At 41.3% G+C, this 22067-nt stretch overlaps 1 protein-coding gene across 1 annotated transcript in view; it reads left to right on the top strand.

Annotated features, from left to right (window-relative positions):
* Slc1a1 (solute carrier family 1 member 1) overlaps window positions 1-22067 on the top strand; it is a 79088-nt gene that overhangs the window by 28999 nt on the left and 28022 nt on the right. The window contains exon 2 of the mRNA XM_048438773.3: window positions 13000-13140. Coding sequence (XP_048294730.1) covers window positions 13000-13140 — 141 coding nt within the window. The remainder of the gene's footprint in view (window positions 1-12999; window positions 13141-22067) is intronic.

The following is a 22067-nucleotide window of genomic DNA, read 5'->3' as shown; positions in this document are numbered from 1 at the left end:
ATAGGACCAACCCAATGAGTATAAAATAGTATCTTGTGACTTTGGTTTACTCGTAACTAATCCTTTCTTTTTGTGTACCTATTGGCCATTGTATATCTTACATGGAGAAATACCAATTCAAAATCTTTGCTTGTTTTGAAGTGAATTATCTTTTTGTTTTGTTTTGTTTTTTTTGTTTTGTTTTGTTTTTCAAGACAGGGTTTCTCTGTGTAACAGTCCTAGCTGTCCTGGAACTAGCTCTTGTAGACCAGGTGAACCTCAAACTCACAGAGATCCACCTGCTTCTGCCTCCTGAGTGCTGGGATTAAAGGTGTGCGCCACCACCACCTGGCTAGGATTATCTTCTATTTTAAAAAAGTCAACAGATATTTATTGTATAGAAATACATATATATTTAAAATTCCCTAACAAACAGAGCTACTATCTCATGCCCTCACCTTCTTAAATGCCCCTGCTATAAAGGACATTATTATACCCTAGTAAAACTCCACCCAGAAGTCCAGACAATGTCCCGTCCACAGATTCTTTGGTATCTACCAGCTGCGCTTTCAGGTAGCCATCTTCCAGGTGGTCCTTATATTCTGTTTCCCATTTAAGCTTTATCACTGACTTTCCTGTCCATTGAGAAAAAGTTGGGGTTAAACTCATCATGAATAACCAACACCAAAGCCATATAGGTTAGTAACTGCTGTCCATCCCTTGTGACTGAAGCAGCTGCTGTAGGCCCCAGAGAAATGCGGTTGTCTTTTTATTTCTGACTTTTAGAGATTTTTTTAACATTGCTAATCCTTTATCAGGTACATGATTTGCATATCTGCCTTTGTTGGGTTAGTTAAAAATATAAAACTTTTCAGAATGTTTCTATTTTGCCGCCATGTGAAGCTAAGTCCTACTGTGTCTTTACCTGCTAATTCTTGGAAGGCCAACCAAATTCATGTTTGAAAATAGAAATGGGGGCAAGAAGGAAGATCCGCACTTTTGAAGGGTTTTACTGTGGAGGTCTCGCACCAATCTTTCCCACCACCACCTTGAAGAAGGCTACAGTTCCCTCTCCCATGGTGGAAGGTGGTGTCAATGCTAAACACGCATGTTGTGGCTTGTGGGTTCCTAGACCGGCAAAACCTGGTCCTACTGTGCACTGAGATCCAGCCATAGTTGTCTTAAGAGCCATTAAGACTGGAAGACTCGGAATTGCAGAGTGCAGGTTTCTGGAGACTCGCTGATGGAAACATAGTTAAGGGCACTGCAGGAAGAGATTCTTGCTAATTGAGTTGTAAAGTGACTTCATCTGAGCTGAATGTTGCTGAATTGTCTCAGGCTGCTCTCAGTGAAGCCAGGCACATTCCTGGCGCAGTAACTGCAGAGTCTGGTGTAAAACTCCACATACCTCACTCACGGCTCTGTTCTTTGCAGCACACTAGAAAACTAACCAGGATGAGTCAGGCACATCATGGCGGTCACAGCTCAAGATGGCTGCTATAGGTCAAACTGGGGCCACATAGTTTATCACACTTTTAGGCAGGGTGAGAAGGAGACACTGTTTCTGCTTCAGAATTGCAAGGAAGGATGTTTACAGGACAGTTCTTGTGGATACAAACTTGCCTGTTGGAGGTGCTGTGACGAAGCCCTGACATAGGTAGATAGCTAGCCGTAGCCACCCTTCATCCACTTTCCACGGTTATCTCAGCAGTACATCAGGCAGAGAAGCCCCACACGGAGGCAAAACAGGAAAAGACAGACTACAGCGGATGAAGGACAGACCGTAACTGATGATGATGGAAACCGAGAAGGGAAGAAGAGTGGGCAAAAATACTATTGTCCTCGAGACCTTTATAGAGGGACAAGTGAACTTGTTTGCACTTGTACTAAGCCATGTTCCCTGTCCTCTTGCCTGCAGCGGGAGCTTTCTCTTCTTCTGCTGTAGGTGTTTGTCAGTACCGACAAGGATGTCCCTTGTGGATGTGCTAGCTAGACTCACATACGTCTGCTACTCCAGTCTTGGTCTTAATGCATTTGGACTTTCTTTTTAACAAGATCCCCAGCAGGTTTATATGCATATCTAATTTGAGCAATAGATTTGTGCGTGTGAGAGGGTGGGGGGTGGTGATGGTACCTGGACAGAGGCGGAGGAGGACATCAGGTGTCTTGTTGTATCGCTTTTCATCATATTTCTTTGAAACAAGGCTCCTCACTGACTCTGGACCCAGGCTGACAGGTGAATCACTGCATGGGTATTACAGGCTCATGTGACCACACCCTACTTTTAATGCATGGGATCTGAACTCAAGTCTTCATGCATGTGCATAGCTGTGTGCTCTGTTCTCTCTCCTGTGCACATCACATGGTTCAGTCAATAGCTTATGAGTCAGTCCTCATCATTTTCCATAGCTTCTACTGATTTGGTCTAGTATACTCTTGGTGCCATCTTAATTCTGACTCTAGATTCTCTTCATTGCTGGGCAAGTAAAAATAATCCCAGTCAACTGGCATGGAGTTCTCTCGGGTTTGTCCACAGTTCCATAAGAGTGCCACTCTCTGGTTTGCAGCTGTGATTGGTCCTCACCGGAGGGAGCTCTTTGAAGGAGGGGGTGTGTGTCAACCATTCTGGTGTCTTTAAACCCGTGCCTGGGCCTAAAACAGATCCCTGTATGCAGTGAATAGTGACAGGATTTAGTTAGGTCTTTGAACTACAAGGGAAAGTATTTCAGAAGATACCAAAAATACATCAAACGGCTTTTCTTCTGTTCCTAACAAGATTCTGAGAATTTTATCTCAGGGACTGCCCATGGTAGTGGTATAGAAATTGATGTCACACTCAGTGAATCAATGAACTTCTTAGATCTTTTAAGTATCCTAATTTCAATTCTGGGGTTTTTGTTTGGTTTGTTTGTTTTTTGTTTTGTTTTGGTTTGGTTTGGTTTTGACGTAAGTAAATGTCTCTCTGTTCAGATAACTAGGCTAGATTGAGGAATTGACCTTGTGAATTTAGACATACTGAAAATATTTTTACATTAACTTCTCTCAACCTTAGTTCTGTTGCTTTTGAGGTCTGTGGCCATGACACCTGTCAGAGCCATAACTGTGTTTGACGATCTCATGAGAAGTTCTCTGAAGAATGCATAAATCAATACTAGTCGATATTAGTTATCGCCACTTACTGTGTGAGTCAGGTGCTTTTCATTGAGTTACATTACTTTTCATTCATTACACATGGTCTTGGTTTTATGCTACTATTGACTTTCTATAGTTGACAGTCCGATATGCCCATTAGGCCAGGTGAGGTACAGGCAGCAGGATAAGATATTTTTAGCCAAGATAACATAGCTCATAAGGTGGTGAGGCCAGGATTTGGACACAGAGTCAAGAGGAACCTATGCCAAGTTAACAACTCAAACATTTATTTATAAGCAAATTTGGCACTAAGTACATTATATAAAACAATGACAAAACCATAATCACATAAGCATAATCATAAATAAGACAGATTTTATAAACCAATAGTTTTAATGTTATTATTTGTTGGAATTGTATTTCCTGTAGTCCTCTTCATGAAAAGGAGACTTAACACAAGGATCTTTAGTAAACATATATATCTACTAATTCATATATAGTCCAGCTTTAATAAATAAATTTTATAATTAAATGTTATCCTAAGAATATTTTGGAAAAAGAAATCATGATTCTTATGCTACCCATTATATGAAATATAGATTGTAACATATATATATTTAAATCTTTATTAAAATCTATCTGATATTGAACTTTATAGCTTAATCAAATCGTAGGAGTAATGAATGTTGTTTTATGTAAACAATTAGCATTTTAAGGTTTTATGAAACATTTAATATACCCAAAGATATCATTTTGAATGTCTTAAGATGCTTAGAGTACTCACATTAATAAGATAGTGTGTTTGTATTAGATCTTTTAATATATCAACACTTAGATTTGTTAGTCTGCAAGTGCATTTTAATTGGATATGCCAAAAAAATATGATAAAAATTTTATCATATAAATCATATAAATCTTTTTAAAAAGGAGAACTGAAGTGTCCCAGTTTGTTAAAAAAATTATTTTGACAAAAACAACATATGAAAACAATTATCATAGATACGCAGGACAGAGTTACACAAAATCTGGGTACACCTGCTTTAGAAAAAATAAAAACAAAGAGTAGCAAGTTTACATAGCTGTGGTTTCTCTAAGGTGTAAGGGTTAGAAACACAGAAATCTGCTTATAGTGCAGATTTAAGGTAATCTCCCTCCATCCCTTTCTCTTCCTCTTCCTTCTCCTCTTCCTCTTCCTCCTCCTCTTTTCCTCCTCCTCCTCCTCCTCTCTCTCTCTCTCTCTCTCTCTCTCTCTCTCTCTCTCTCTCTGAGGGGGGAATTGTTTTCTGTTGTGTCTCAGGTTGCCCTCTAGAAGGTAAGGAACTGGCATAGGATACAGGTACATGAGGGATCAGGTTTACTATAACGTTACCCGGAAAGTAGTGTGACCCAGGAGCAGAGTGTGTAAGAAATGTCTGTTTTGTGTCAGTGGTTTTCAGATATTTAGTGAGTTTCTGGTCAGAAAAAAAACAGAAGCAAAGGACACAGAAACTTGTGTGTAACAGAATCAGCCAAAAGACAGACAGGATAATTCACCACAAAGCCTGAAGATGGCTTTCAGCACAAATCCTTTGGAACACTAGTGCAGTCTGAACAGAGACAAAGGAGTCTCAGGACTGGTTTGTGTAATAAAGACAAGTTAATGTGCGCTGGGGATGGGTAGGAGGTAAAGAAGGGAGGCCCCAGAAAGAGATGAGTAGGGCCATTTTTAGAATTTATCTTTAGTTTTGATATAAACTCCAATTTTTAAAATTAGCTTCTTACTTCAGCATCTCCTTTTAACTCACTGTAGTATTTTTTTAGGACTTGCTATGACTTATCAGATTTTTTCAGACCATTTCACATTTTAATTAAAGCAGACTGCCCAGTTGTGATTTTTAAGAATTTTATCATCCATCACTTTGTCAATCACACAAGATAAACCAGTTTGGGGGTAGTAAATATTCTGGGGACTCAAAGTCAGGTTACACCCCCCCCCACCCCATATGCCCCTGCAAATGCTTGCAGATTGAAAGTCAATAATTGTCACATACAAAGCCAGCTGGAGTCCTGGTGCCGGCTTCCTCCTTTATAGAAGCTGTCCTCTGTCCCTGTCCCCACTGCTTTCTCTTCTCATCTCTACAAAAGTAACTCAGGGGGGGAAGGGTTAATTTTAACTCACAGTTTGAAGATGGAGCTGAAGTCCTGGGAGTTGAAGGGGCTCCTCTCAGCTATGGCAGAAGTGTGAGACAGATGGTCTTGTATTCATAGCTTACTTTCTTTTTTCCCCCTATTTGTTCAATAATGGACCCCAGACCAAAGGATGATATCACCTCTACTCAGGGTGCCCCACCCTCCCTCCTGATAAACCAAAAGGCGTGTCTTGTATATAATTCTAAGCCCAGTCACGGTGACAGTGAAGATTTATGAACACAGCCCTCCAGCATGGACCACTATGTTTCAGAGCAGCGAAAGCAAAGCATAAGATACTCAGCAGAGCAATGATGGAGAATGAAGTACAGTGTGTGGGTCAGAATCTACCTCAAGAGCAGCCTTGTTGTATGGCGGGGGGGGGGGGGGACTTAAAGATGCTGGTTTACCTCAGTGGTGCCAGCGGGAGACCACTTAAACTACGAGGTCACAGAATTCAAACCTCTATGGCAGAGAAAGAAGCCTATTAGATTCTTACCCAAATCAGCCTGCTTCAGGAATCAGTGTGAATTAAATGTGGGCTAGACAGTAAGAACTGACTCACGTGACTGCCTTCTGGTCTTCGTATGCCTGTGTTAATCCCACAGGTGGGAGGAGAAAGGCCAATGACCCAAATCATCATGGTTAAATCAATTAAAGCAAGCAATTAATTAAAGCAAGCTTTTTTATTTGTGCACACGGCCTTCTTCCCCCCTAAGGCAGGGTTAGTTAGCCTTGACTGTGAGAAAGACAAGGTTTTTATAGCTCAGGGGTTTATATAGTTTATATAGTAGGGATATTGAACAGACAAAATAGGCGGGGTTACAGTAGCAGAACATAACAGGTGATCAGAACAAGGTAATCCTAACAGGCAGTCATAACAAGCTAGTCGTAGGTGGTCATATGAAACAAAGGTAAGATGGTTATAAACAACGTTTTGAGATGAAGATGAGGTTGCCATCTCCTGGAACAGGCAGTGTAGAAACATTTGTATTTAAGGTTACAGGTGGGGCATAGCCCATCCCTTAAGAAACAGATTAAATCATAAACAGGACTGAATCTCATTTATCTTTACTACAAGATGGCTTTTAAGCCTGAGATGGAGGCTGGGTAGTTTCTCACATGTGCACATACATGTAAACCCCCCCATGCACCTGTCCCCGTACACACCTACATAGATTCATGAGTCCCACATACAAATATCCATAAACAACTCACATCCCTAAAATAGTCTCCAATTGTATACCCATTAAAATGACAAGAGATGGCATCTCTTGTAGGAGAGAATTCATTTGAGTTGTTCAGTGGGGTGACTGCCACAGAGTGCGTGGTAGCTGCAGTGGTAGAAGACAGGAAAATAAAAACAGTCTCACCTTTTGCATATTAAAGGTGGTGAGTCTGTGGGTGAATTTTTGGGTTTGCTTAACTTACAGTCTATGTTTTACCAATATGGATAGAACAGTGGTTTTGATTTTAAGAACTTGAAAACAAACGAACAAAAAACCAAAAGCTTTGCAAATCCATGCATTTGGTTTCTAGAACAAAATTCCTACGATGAGCTTTAAGAGCCAGAAAGATGGGGGAAGGGTCCAGCTCCACTGCGGTATGAGGCCAGACAGAGAGCCGGCCCTGTGCATCCCACATATGCGCATTGCCATAAGGAAAGTTCCCTCTGTGCTTGTCACTAAAATTCAGCTCAGAACAGCTCCAGAAGGCCAAAAAGGCCCCTTATATTAATGCCCAGTGTGAGAACATGGCTCAGCAAGTATTCTGGTGATGGTTTTCTTTGTCAGTAATGTCTATTTCAAGCTCACATTAATTTATGTACTAGTGAGCTATAATTTAAGATGGAGTGAACTATTATCAACTGTTTTAGGTATGGGCAAGGCATGTGGTTAGAATCTTTTTGTTAAATCCCCTCAAAAGGAATAAGTCTAAGCCCAGTGCAGTTCTTATCTCCTTAGCTGAGGTCTTGGCTGGTTTCTTCCCATGTTTCTTGTTTCTTACCTATAACAAGTGTGTGTGTGTGTGTGTGTGTGTGTGTGTGTGTGTGTGTGTGTTAGCATAAGAGCTGGAGAGAGCATATGTAAGTTTCAGCTGACGTTCTGTGTTCCTATTCTAAGGTGAGAGAAACAAGGCTAGAGTTAGCTCCAGCCTCCTGGGCGGTAGAAGGCCTCTCTGGGGTCAGCTAATAGAATATTGCCCCAGCCTAAGTGGAGAGTTAAGTTAAAAAAAAAAAGTTAAAATTTCCAATCGGTAGAACTAGATTTGAACTCCTTCAGCTACTACCAGTATTTCTGGTAGATTTCTTCCTAATCTACCTCTGGACCTGTTTAGGGACCAACGAGCAGATGCTTGGGAAGGAAGCCCCAGAATAAGGTCTGTGTCCGTTTCTAAGGCAACTTGTTGCTAGTTAATGACTACAGCTTTGAGGATCTCTGTTGGCTTGGCCAAAGTTCTCTCTCCTTAGAGAGGTCATTGATCTTCCCCCTCCCTAGCTGGGGAACTGTCCCTCCCCGGTGAACTTGGCTGTCACCTCCAGGTCAGCAATTCTTCAAAGCACCCTCTGGCTTCGGAGACTTTGTACACCTTTACCCAGCCCAAGGTTCCTGATAACAGATGTGGACACTTGTTTGTATGTGGAGTTTTTCTGTGCCATAGCCACTTTCCAAATAACCAACATGGAGACTCAATATCAATTACAAATGCTTGGCTAATAGCTCAGGCTTATCACTAGCCCTTACACATAATTAACCCAGATTTTTTTTTTAATCTATGCTTTGCCTCATGCCTTGGTACCTTTTCTCAGTATGGCATGCCCATCTTGCTCTCTGCATCTGCCAGCAATGCTCTAACTCCTTTCCTCTTCATCCTAGTATCCTCAGTTTGATTTGTCCCCCCCACCAGCGTTATCCTGTATTGCTATATAAGCCAATCAGCTTCTTTATTAAGTAATGAGGGTCATACATATTCATGGTGTACAGAAGAATTATTCCACTTCACTTGTTGACATAGAAACAGTAAATAAGAAACAAGCCAAGCATGGCAAACAAGATAGGCAATGCTTCGCTGAAACTATTGCTCCTAAGCAACTGGGAGCCAGTGAGGACCAGAGAGTTGAACAGGTTGTTTGGTAAACAAAGGAGGAGGTAAGCATTTCACTTGCTTGTGTAAGTTTGGAGCATTCCATTAGTCACGGACAAGCATTCAGAAGATGCCTTTCTGCTTATGCACTAACACCCTGGCTTTATACTTCATGGACTTTATACTTCACGGACTGCCAGAATCAGGTTGTCCCAGGGCTTGCTGAGTTTCCCTCCCAGCTACTGTTGCTGCCTTGAGCAGACATCTGTAGTTAGTGTAGGCCTTGTGAGGTGCTTGAGTTGCTGCCGTTGTCCCGAATCTGATGTTTCCCAATTTTCTGGAAGCTAAAGTAAAACACATTCACTTTCAAGCTGTGCCCTAGGCTAAGGTTGCTCACCAGACCATTTTAGGTCAGGATGCCAGGGTGCCAGCTGCGAACCTCCGATAGCTTCCTCGGAGCTTGGGAGACATTTCTGCTCTCTGCAATGAAAGGAGAGCTGTTAGGGTCCTGTGGCGTTCAACTTCAAAGAGCCTGATAGCCATCATTACCAAACATAGTGCTCTATTTATTCATCATGCATGACTCCCAACCATTCCACAAAGCAGCTCGTTTGTTTCTCCCATAAAAATACATATCTGGCTAAAGACTGAAAAAAAAAAAAAGAATACAGTTTTTCCTAGCCAGCCTGCACTCGTATGGGTTGGAGACGATTACAGGTATAGTTCTTGTTCATTATTAGTGTACATGCAAAGGTTGAACACATAGGGTCTGCTGCTCAATGTAGCAGTTCTGGGGCTGCTGGTGTTATTGGTTTTGAGTACATAGAGGCACCTTTATTTTTATATACCAAGATTCCTTTTACATAAAAGCACAAAATTTTCCTGAAGCAACCGGTTGGTATTCTATGAAACAGTTAAACACAGGCAATTCACAAAGCAAGACATGAGAATGTCATACCTTTTAAATTTATTTAAAAGAGTTTGGATACTTGATATCTTAACTATTTATGAATCTCTAACTCTGGATTTTAACATAGTAGTTACATTGAATTGAATTACAGTTCTTCTGTTTTATAGCTACACTTTGGGAAATATCTAAATATCAAAATGTGTCAAGGCAAAATATATAGAAGAATAAAATTTAGGTAAAGACTAAGGTACTTAAAAATGAATCTTGTGAGGTTCGTCCACTTGAACTAGAAGTCGCTGAAGGATGGATACCTGCATTTGAATGAAGATTATCTCTAGTCTGTTATAATTGAGTTCCCTTGTCATTGCCCTGTGGTGACTAACTGTATCCGTATGACTCTGAGTTTTCTTAAACTATCTGAGTTTCTAAATTTGCATATTCAGCGATATCCTCTTTGAATCTTCCTGTGATTTTAGTCATTTTTCCCTTCCAGCTAGCATGTCATTCATCAGGCTAACATGTCACACAGGAAGAAAGATATGATATTCATCTAATTCATTTATTTCTTGATTTTTAAAAAAAGTGTGTATGTTGAGGGGAAGGCAAGACAGAGCAGTTAGATGTTATTTGAAGTAGTCGGAACAAGATAATATGAAAATCTTAATGTTTTGTGAGTTTTAGTAATCAAAAGCATTGTTAAGTTGAGCTTCTATACAGCAGGGAATTTTCACATAGACATATTAAGGCAAGATTTCAGAGAATCAATAATATTTCTTGTTTCTTTTTCTTCTTTAAAAATTATTTATAAATAACCTGTGATTTATTTCTGGAGTTTTCCATGCAGTATTTTAAGAATGAGATTCGTGTAAGTTATTGAAACTACAGTACATAAAAGGTAGAGACCCAGGGCTACTGAACATGTAAAATCCTTGGATCATTGAGATTAAGGAGGGGCCCTCCTAGCTAGGAAATGTGTTCGGTTGCCAGGGAAACCAACCAACTTTGTGATTCAAGGCATTCATAAGGGTGGGGGTGTTGGGGACCAGCCTATACAAAAGTACCTCTTGCCAGGGTAAAGGTATGGAAATTTAGAAATATAGTAAAGAATATGAAGATGCAAAGGAAAATAATAAAACAGAAACATATAGGATAGTATCGGGAGGGAATTCCAGTGAGTACTGAAATTCACCCATGTTTAATTTTAAATTGCTTTAAATACCTCTGACCCCAAAAAGTAGAAGTAAGAAAAAAAACTGCATTAACATGATACAAGGAAATGAACATACCAACTGAAGGTTGCAGACTACATCCATAGTTAAACATTCTGTTGCTAGAACAAAATAAGCCACGCTCACACCCTAGACCAAAACATTGTGTAAGCAAACCACTCCCTGGGTGGAATTCAGTTATCTCCATAAAGGAACTAGAACTTAGTTGGATCCTTGGACTTTTGTTTGAGATGGGAGCAATCTACTTCTCTTTTCTTGGAATACAAGGGCTAGCTATTAGCCACACCTGTTGACAATAACCTTGAGAGAGCAGAACTCTCTGATCTATATCTGAGGCAGAGGCATGATGACCTTGAAGGAACTAGAGGTAAATTCCAACTCTCTGACCTTTGGTCAAAGGGGAAATAGGCTCACATTTTTGGGCCTCCACAAGGGGGAAAAAGTTTATAAACCAGTAGTCAATAATGTAGCCAATCATGTCTATATAATAAAACTTTTATAGAAAGCTTAAGTTTTCACACTTCTAGATAAATGAACAAATTGAGCTTTTAGAAAGTGGCATGCCATGAGTCAGGGAAGTTCTGTACCCTTTCTCCCATTCATGGGCTTGTGTGTCAGCTCCCCTGACCTTTCATCCCTGTGCTTTGTAATATCTTTAAGGTTTAGTTCAGTTTTGTAATCTGTTCTAGCAAACTAATCGAACCCAAAGGCAGGGCCATAGGAACTGTGACTTAGAGAAGTTCAGCCAGAAACCCAGGCTATCTAGGGCTTATGATTGATGTCTAAAGTAGAGCAGTTTCGTGAGACTACCCTTAATTTGTGAACCTGGAGCTTTTTTAATAATGAAAACATCCTTCTATTTGCATAATTACAAAGTTCAAATATAATGAAATTGGGATCAGAAATTTCATAAAAGGAATCTTGAGGCTGGGGAGATGGCCCAGAGGTTAAGGACATTTAGTACTTTTCCAGAGGACCCAAGTTCAATTCTCAACACCTACTTGGGGATGCTTACAACAGCCTGTAACTCCAGTTACTGAGATCTGATGCCCTCTTCTGGCCTCTACAGACACTGCAATCATGTGTGCAACACCCCCCCACATATTTACATAATTAAAAATAAAATACAATCTTTTTTTTTTAAAAAAAAAGGCTCTTGGTTTGATAGAGTTAAGCATGCTGGAATAATGAATGAGAAACATTAGATAATATTGGTGCTCTAAAATGTGGTACCTGTCAAAGTGACAGTAAATTAGTTAGATGCGGTACCACATACCATAATCTCAGCACTAATACAGCAGGATTTCAAGGTTGAAACCACCTGGAATATATAGAGACTTGTCTAAAAACCAAACAGAAATTATTTTTTCCATTAAAATTATAAAAGATGCATAAGCAGATAAATTTATTATAAAAATTATCTTTTAAAAGATTTATTTATTTACTCGTGTGTGTGTGTGTGTGTGTGTGTGTGTTGCACCACATGCCTGCAGGCATCTAAAGTGGTGAGATGAAGTCAGCTTCCTTGAATCTGAAGTTCCAGGTGGTTGTGAGACACTCCGTGTGGGTACTAAGAACTGAACCTGCATCTTCTGTAAGAACAGCAAGTGTTCTTAACCCTTGAACCATCTCTCTAGTACCCAAAATTTATCTTGTAATATCACTTGTGAGAAAAATGCAACTATAAACGAACTACAAAATACGTAACAGGTCTCTGCTATGGATAAAGTATAAGGTGGCCTGTGGGAAGAATCATGCTGCGCTGAGCTCCTGTCTCCTCCCATCTTACGGTCCTCTCTGCACCCAGCTTAGCTCCTGTCTCCACCTCCCTAGTGCTGAGATTAAAGGCGTGGGATCCCAAGTGCGGGAATCACCTTTGTGTGAGCTCTGTTTCTGTTTTAGACAGACTCCATCTTGTGTAGCCCAAGGTAGCTTGAACTAACAGAGATCCCTCTGCCTCTGTCTTCTGAGTCCTAGGATTAAAGGTGTGTGCCTCCACTCTCTAGCCTCTAGTGGCTTAGCTCTGCACTTTGATCTTCAGGCGAGCTTTATTTGTTAAAACACAAACAAAACATCTCTACATGAAACTTTTGCCTGCTGTTTGGTACTACAGAGAGAAAAGGGGAGAGAGAGAGAGAGAGAGAGAGAGAGAGAGAGAGAGAGAGAGAGAGATGAAGAGAGGCAAGGAGAGCAAGGAGCTTCTGATGATGAATCTTTTCTTTCCCATAGTCGCCTTTGATGATGTGTCATTTCAATAGAGACCCAATGAGGAGGAAATCAAAGCAAAATCTTTCATGTGAAGGATTTTTTTTTACATTTTTTATTGCGTGCTTCCTATTCATTACCTTCTGGATTTTGCAACTCTAAACTTTATAGGTTTGCAAGAGATGGTCTAAACAGCTTTTCTTGCCATTGAAATTTGCATTCTGTGATACTTTCTCATCAAATTATATGCAAGAGATCTAAAAGTGTTTTCTCTGTCTTCCCCGTTTTCCTTAGGCATTGTCATAGGAGTCTTGGTTCGTGAACACAGTGAGCTCTCAAGTCTGGATAAATTCTACTTTGCTTTTCCTGGAGAAATTCTAATGAGGATGCTGAAGCTTGTCATTTTGCCACTGATTATATCCAGCATGATCACAGGTACTTTGTGTTCTCTGATTATTTAAGGAGGCCATGAGAACCTTGGCTGTTCTTTACTAACTATGGAAAAATAAAAATGCATTAGGTGCATCATACAGGCATGCATACAGATCACACACACACACACACACACACACACAGAGAGAGAGAGAGAGAGAGAGAGAGAGAGAGAGAGAGAGAGAGAGAGAGCTCATCTGCAAAGCACATTCCGTTGATTTGAAGTGTAGTGGGATTCGCTGTCCCTCTGGCACTGTTGACCCCAGCTCAACCCTTCATTTGTTCAGCATGTGATGTCTTGTGAGCAAGATGCCATTTTTAAACATATTATGTATAAAATTCTATCTAGGGCACAGAATGGGGAAATGCATATTTGGCCATGGAAATGTCAGCTTATGTCCTCAGGAAAAACGCAGTTGTCAATTTCGATAATACTTTCAGAAGCTGGCTCCTTTGGTTCCCAGCTTCAGCTCTCTGGCCCGCTAACTTCTGGGCAGCTGTCCTGAGGGTGCCTCTCCTCCTGGCTCGTCACCCACTCCCTCTTCCACAGAGCTCAGGACTAGCTCTATGTACCTGCCCTGCAAGCCTGCCATGGTGTCAGCAGCCAAGAGCTATGAAAAAGGTTTAATCAGAGTTTGCATCCTAGTGTAAAAGGCTAGTATTTTTAAATCTCCACTTACAATACAGTTGGATTTGGAAGTGTATTTGTCTTTTGGGTCATTATGGCCAAATGAGACATGGCAGAGTTCCTTCAAACTGAACCGAGCATTCTTATGTACAGATTGACATATTTTTTAGTGACATTTATCTGAAGTTGGTATGCTGCTGTGCACCTTCTGTGCTTCTTACACTGACTTTCATTCTGACACTTGATAAAATGTGGCATGGTGTCTCTCACTAGTGTTATGGGCTTGAAAACGCAAGGCTTTATGTAACTATGCAATTAGGAGCCTTGACATGTCCTCCTTCCAGAACTCTCTTCTCAGAGCAAAGGCTCTGTCTGTTGAGTCTGACATTAGAGGTGGCAGGGAGAGTGTCAGCACTGACTGTCATCCGGTACGTTCTCTGAAAAGCTGTCACATTTACCCATTCCCAAGTGCCAAAGTCCAGGCAGACCAGAGATCATTTTTCTTAAGTAACCTTGCTGTTCTTGGCTTTTTAGAATACTAAAGAGAACATTTAATTACTTTTACTTATGGGTTTAGTTATGGTTAAAAGTTGATAGTTTCTTTCAAGCCTAGTAGCCTGAGGGGTTGGGGTGGGGAAAACAGAAGATCCATTATTTGTCTCATATAATATTTGCTTATTTAAATTATTAAAAGCATTTGAAGTTTGGAAGATTTCTTATAAATACCCAGATTTCTGGCATTAAAAAAAAATCAGATCTGCAAACAGGGCCCATGTTTCCCCATATCGATAGTGTCCTGGAACAAGAGACAACTGTTTGATGTAGCTGGCACAAATGCATTTGAGGATACCAAAGTCACCAACCACCATTCTGTATTCTGTACTCTCTCATTGCCTGCCTGGCTCCTGTAAGCATTGCAGATATAACTTAGAATTTTCTCCATGCTGAAGATCCTTAAATCAGTTCTTGTACTCTTTTAGACAATATGAAGTCTTGGGCTTCTCTCTCAAGAAAAATATTCACAGGCTGGAGGGATGGCTCAGAGGTTAAGAGCACTGACTTCCCATCCAGAGGGTCTCAGTTCAATTCCCAGCAGTCACATGGTGGCTCACAACCTGTAGTGAGATCTGATGTCCTCTTCTGGTGTGCATCCATCCATGCAGACAGAGCACTTATATACATAAAACAGATACATAAATCTTCTTTAAAAAGAAAAGTATTCACATTTGTACATATAGAGACTATTTTGCATGTATCTATATAAAGCTTATAAGCTATGTGATGTATGACATGGTTTGATTAAAAAACAATATGACATGGTTTGATTAAAAAACAATATGACATGGTTTGATTAAAAAACAAACAAACAAAATCCAACCCAGAATAGACCAGAATTCATATAGAAAGCCAAAGTTTAGAAGAAAGGGTAAAAATATGTATGTGAATATACTACATCTATAATGGTGTGTGTTTAGACAGCATCGTTCTCGGTAGTAAATCACTCTTCCAGATTTGCAGGCTGGAGGTTTTCGTGTGTCGCTTGGCCTTGCAAATTATGTAAGGAAATAATTTACAGCTCTCAAATTCCATCGGTAGCCCAACTCCTCTATCCCAACAGTAGCCCACAGCTCTTCACTTCCCTTTTGCCAATTGCTGGGAGCCAAAGCCAACACATACCTTATTCGTTTGATATAAAGCAATAAAAGGTCAAAGGTTTGAGGGATGTGAATAGAAACAGGCTGGGAGGGCAATTTCACATGCGTGTGTCTAATCGTCAGGTTAGACGGGGAAAGTCGACAGGAATGTGGGGAAGAGGACTCACTTATACCTTTTCTGTTACCATGTCAACTTAGAAGCACGCTGGAAGGGAACATGTTCTGATATTTCCGGCTAGGATAATTCCTGACAGGTTTTATCCTAAAGGAGTATATTCATAGAAACCCATTCCAAGACTCAGGTATACGACCCTCGGGATAACGCTTTCACAATGATACTAAACAGTGTGAATGTGTGTTACACACGTGAGTTAGCATGTTGCAACTGCTAAAGGCTGGCTTGCATACATATCGAATGGCCGATGAGAACATTCCCAGTATAGCTCAGAATAAAAGAAAGAAACAAATTATACAACACAAAAGACATTGTGGTCATCTGGACTTTATTATATAGTATTTGCATTTTTAAAAGTTAGCCCAAAACTGAAAGATTAACAACCTTTTAATGAGAATAGAAATAAAATATGATTCATTATGCTTTCTTCACATTTTTTGAGGTGAACATGTGTTATTTTGTTATGGTGTTTCTTTGTCTTATTTCATATTTTCTTTTGTTTAAGAAGGAAATGGAACAGTGGATGAGTTCTTCTCTGTGTACTTCAAACTGCGCAAACTTTTCTCCTGCCTCCTTCCCTTCCCAGCTGCTTTCCCTGCCAAAGCAATGCCGCTTTGACCCTGGCATGCCAGTCCTTCTCCAAGCCCTACACTCATCTCTGCCTCTGCACCCAGAGATAGGGCAATCCCATTACAAAAGCCTTTCCCTAGGTCAATAGCCTTAGTCCATTCCTGGAGGGGTAGGACGGGGTAGGGGCATGGGAGTGGGGGCTACGACAGAAGAAAGTGTCAGGGAAGCTGCAGGTTAGGGGCGGGGTTTAATCAGTTCTCTGGGAATAGGTAGAAGCAGAAGAACTGCTGAGACTCAGACCCAAGACCAATAGAGTGAGCTCCTGTAGGAAAAAATAAACAGCAACAAAACCAATCTGTCATCCAAGCCTCCTGTGGGATAAAACTGCATAATTTATAGCTGTATTTTTTCCGTTTGTTTTTGTTTTTGTTTTTCAAGACAGGATTTCTTTGTAGCTTTGGAGCCTGTCCTGGAACTTGCTCTGTAGACCAGGCTGGGCTTGAACTCACAGAGACCCACCTGCCTCTGCCTCCTCAGTGCTGGGATTAAAGGTGTGCGCCACCACTGCCTGGCTATAGCCGTTTGTTTTTTTTTTTTAAGAACAAGTATCCTTGGTGACATGTGATTAGGAAATCATGTTTATCTGGGAAATTTGAATTTAGACTTGATAGAAAATGGTGTAGGGTAATGTTGTAAGAGCCCGCTTGTTCGTTTCCTAGCCACCCAGTCTCCTGAAATAATCACACAGAAATAGTGTTACTTGCAATACTGTTTTCCCAATAGCTTAAGCATATTTCTGGCTAATTCATATCTTAAATTATCCCATCTCCATTAATTTGTGTTTCGCCATGAGGCTGTGGCTTACCAGGTAAATTTCCAGTGTCTGTCCCTGGCGGGGTTACATGGCTTCTCTCTTCTCTGCCTTCTTCCTCCCAGCATTCACTTTAGTTTTCCCCTCCTAGCTCTGTTCTATCCTATCAGGCTAAGCTAGTTTCTTTATTCATTAACCAATAGTATTCACAGCGTACAGAGGGGACTCCCACATCAAGGTGATTGTTAATCATTCAGTCAAGAGGTGATAATGAGATGCTAGCATATGAACAAAATGCCCTTATTTCCTGAATGCACATGGCACTGTGTAGAGGTGAGCTGACTTAAGATCTCATGTTGACTTTAGAATGGAGGGTACGACTGACTTAGCGGGTCCTGCCTCCAGTCAACACCCAGGGTATACAACAACAGCAAAAATCCATGCATGCAGCAAATGCTTAGGAAGCATTCTTATCTATCTGATTGCTAGACCTTTTCTGAGGGGGGAAATGAGGAAATATACACACTTTCTGATGGTAACTTTCTCTTTTACTTCATCTTTAAAATGCTCTCTTAGAATCTGTCTGTCTCCACACAGCTACATTCTTTACATATAACTATATACCTCCATACAGCCACAGCTATACATCTCGCTTACATAGCTACACAGTTCCTTCACACTCTCTCACACAGCTCTTTACAGTTTCTTTATGTAGCACAGCTCTTGCTCACACACACATTCACTCACACACATACTTCTGTATCATTTACTCACTCTTTACTCACCCACTCTCTACCCGCTCCCTCCCTCACACCTCTCTCAGCTTCTTCTTCATCTCTCACTCAGAAACACATACACACACATGCACACATACATGTGCGCGCATACACACACATGCACACACATGTACATACGTGCACGCACTCACACACACATGCGCACATGCACACATGCATGCACTCACACACACATGCACACATGCACACACATACACACATGTGTGCACGCACACACGTATACATATTCTGCACACCTCTCATTCCAGCAGCCCCCTACATAGCTCAAAACAGCTGCCTCCCCTGCACTGCCATTGCTCCTCTCACAGGCAAACTCTGGACAATTGTAAGTTACATTTTCAGGGCCCAACCCATTCTCATAACACAAGACAAATCATGTGGTTTCTCTTAGGCTACAGATGTCATATTGGCAACCCAATGAGTAATGCTTTACCATGCACATAGCTCTAAGTTGGTGAGTGTTCCCAAACAGTAAGCAATTGGCTGAACCTTTTGCAAAAAGTCATTTACTGGGAAAGTTATGTCTACTAAAGATGCTTTTGTCCTGACCTTGAATCAGCAAAACACTTGGGGAAATGGCCTTGTGTATTCGTCTCTAGAGGGAACCAGATATTCATCTCCGGGGCAACCAGCACGTTTTGAATTTGTTCTGGAGTCTAAAATTAGCTATGTGTGTAAAAGGTTGTCTTTGTGACTGAGAATCCTATGTCAATCTGAGTAATGTAAAATATTGTACTTTTATTTCTATTCATAAAATTATACAGATAAGCAGGAATCATCTTCCTGACCATCCACAGCTATATGTGTGCCTAATAGTTGGAATATTTTCACGAGTAAAACACCCAAAGCTGTTATTAGAGAAGACATGAAGTGGCTCATGAGAGAAATTACAGACAGAGACAAACAGTTATCTACAACCAGTAACCCCACGGCCTTGCCTGGTGGGGCTCCCTATCAGGACTCACTCATCTAGTGGGTCGGCTTGCTGAACACTAGTTGTCACCTGCTGTATACCCCCATAGCCCTCTGCAGGAGTGGGGGGCATGGTATAGTGGCAGCATTTCCAGAGACAGAGTGTCACAGAAAGCCAGAATTCTCACCATGATTTACATCCTGAAGCAAGAGTACCTTCCTGCCATGATTGGAGATGTGTGTGTGTGTGCCCTTTGAAAGTTTTGGTTTCTAAGCTAAGTTCTATCAAACCACTTGGGAAATCCTGGGGGAAATGATGGAGCTGCCTGAGAACTGTGGCTCTGTGAAAACTCAGGAATAGCTCTCCACAACTCATCAGCTTATATCTGGGTCACATTTATTCAGTCTGATGGCTGGAGCCTCCCACCACCAGCACAAGAAAAGATCAGCCCTTCTCATCCCATTCCAAGATTCCAAGGCACATCTTCCTGGCAGCTCTTAGCTGCCACCCAGGTAAGCTGTGCTCCCTAAGGCACAGCTGTGCCCCCTGCTGTCTATTGTGGCTGCCCTCCAACCTCTGTCCTGACAAGGTTCCTCTTCACTCCTTCATCTAATCAAGGGTCTCAGCAATTCTCCATAGCATGGATGAGGACCGAGTGTTGCCAAGGATTTAGGCATAATCAAAAGCAGCTAAGACACCGGCATTCAGTCACTCCCAGAAAGGGCTCTTCAGAGTCTGTGCTCCTCAACAGGGCTCCCCTCTTCTTAACCACTTTGCTTTGAAGATGGTAGAGAAGCATCTGCCTCCACACCAGAGTGTTCCAACATGGTTCACCTCAGGCCCAACACCTGATTCTAATGAGGAAAGGCTTCATCCCCACCCAGACTTCCTGTCCCAGGAAGTGTACCCTCTCTAATATGTGCCATTGGAGACAACCCACCTTAGAGAAAACCTCCTTTGCTGTCTTGAAGGGTAGGTCTTTGCTTTTAAAGCCCACTGAAGTACTTAACCCTAGTACCGGCTGGGTTGTTGGCTCTCCACCCAGCCAGTAGATCCTGGAGAATGTCCAGGTCAGGGTGAATCAGATCGATGTTGGCTTCAGTGTGTATTTCTTCCCCAGATCAGGAAGAAGCTCGTGTTTAACTGTTTCCTGCAAATGCCTACAGCATACAAGGGTGTGCGGAGCAAGTCAGGAAATGTCCCTTGTGAATGGCTCAGGGCATTCCAAGTTTATGCCAAGCTGAGAAAACACTCTTCTTTCGCTCCTTGTCTCTCTGAGGCCAAGTGTGTGAATACCAGAACCAAGTCCATTTCCTGAGCAGGACATATCACCAAACACTAGATATCAGTACAAACTCTGCCCTCCATTTATCAAAAACAACAGTGCCAAGATAGCGCTGGTTGAATGATTGGGCGTATATCTGCAGAGATTCTCCAAGGTATTCTGACTTTGCATTCAGAAGATTAGAACATTGCCAGAGATTAGAAAGTGATTGTTACTCTAACTCCTACATTAGGGTTGCAAAATGTTTCAGGTTTGCCTTACACCACAAAAGGAAACCTCTGTTTTCCTCTTACTTCTTAACCAAGAAAAACTGAGGCCTTATATGACCTTATGGTTTTAAGGCAGGTGTAGTAACTCAAGCCTGTAATCCTAGCATGTGGGAGTGGAGACAGGAGGAGCAGAAATTTAAGGCCAGCCTTGGCTGCATAGTGACATGGTGAGTTTGAACCTAATTCTGGCTACATAAGACCCTGCATAGAAAAAAAAATATATTAGTCAATGTCTTCAGAAGGTGCTGTAGAGTGTATGGTGGAGAAGAACAAAGGGAAGTGGTTTGAAGAATCAGAAGTGTCTCACTTTTTACATTGAGTCTTGCACGACTCATCAGATCATTTTGACTGATGAAGGCACTCTTTTATATACATTAGCTTTATTATTTTTTAAAAAAAAACCTTGAAATTTTAAAAAAAGCATCACATACCAAACTAAGCAGACTCAAAGTCTACTTTCTTTTAAGGCTATCCATATTCATTTACTCATGGTCTTCTGTATGCCAGAAACAGTCTCATATCCAGCAGAAAGAGCCTTGTTACGCACCTCTCTCAGACAGGGGTCATTCAGTTTTATTAATAAATGCTTATTAACTGCAACTACATGAAAACTAGCAGGATAGCAAACACACTTCTAAGAGAGTGAATTCCAGCCACCCACCTGTCCATGGAACTAAGCTCCTCTGAGAGCCAAGCTGGGTGTTCTCATCTGGACAGGAAGGCTTGAAAATGCATGTATCACTTAATTGCACAACTTGATATCTGCTGGAAGTCACCTTGTTTGTAAACACAGGTGGTTGACAGCTTGCAGGTAAATAGCAGAAAGAAAGCCTGCATGGTTCTCCTGAGACTTCAGTAGTTTATTATTCTACTCAGTTTTTTTAAAATGAAATTACCGTTTCAAGATGGTTTAGAGACTGAGAGCCCTGTGCTGAAGAAGGCAAAGATATGGCATCTAGAACCAGTGGGCTTATCCTGCATTTTAAATGCCCCCCCCATTTCCTTCTCCCAGCCTTGTTTGGGAATTGGAAATGAGCTGGGGTATCTTTACGAAGATGACTTAGGCATCTTCTGGAGACCATCAGGGACATAGCTCTGAAGCTGGCAGATTGACTATATTAACTTGGTTCTATAATGCTCGTCACCCAAGGGAGCTGTGGAAGCAGTAGCCTTCCCATGAATGTGCTGCCTGCACAGAAACAGAATGAAAAATTACCCCAATCAGCCTCTTCCCAAGACACGGAGTCCCAGAGTATCAACCACGAGTGGGCATGCCTCCTGCTGGAACTGGTGCCAGGAGGTTCCGCTTGACTGTTTGAAACTCTCCCCCACCCCCAAGGGAGGGTGAAATACTGTAGAGATTTTAGTGACTCTGCCGTGTTCTAAAAGTATAGGTCTGGACCTAGGAGACCATTAATTTAATTCTATCTTCAATGATCCATGCTCTGTGCTATATCCACAATTTATAAAGTTAAGGCCTATCCTAATGAGAAAGAGGATATTTTGTGGGAATAAGGCAACATAAGAAGGGATTTTTGAGGGAAGGATAGAAATCAAAAGAGAGAGGGGAAAGGAATTCAATACAGAAGGGAATGGAAGAAGCCATAGCATCTCAGGTCAGAAGTAAGACTTCAACCAACCAGAGCTCTAGAAACGTGGGATGGGAGGGCGTAAGATGGGAGAATGCACATAAGACTTCATACAACTCACTAAGGGCTCCGACAAGCCTGCACACTCAGGAAGAGAATTACAATGACATTCACCTGGGTCATTCTTTGCAAATGAATACCTTAAGGACACTCCTCATGGAGAAGGACCTGTCACAGT

Source organism: Myodes glareolus, chromosome 7, assembly GCF_982192425.1.
Source record: "Myodes glareolus chromosome 7, mMyoGla1.1, whole genome shotgun sequence".
Lineage (NCBI taxonomy): Eukaryota > Metazoa > Chordata > Mammalia > Rodentia > Cricetidae > Myodes > Myodes glareolus.
This window is presented reverse-complemented; position numbering and strand designations above follow the sequence as displayed.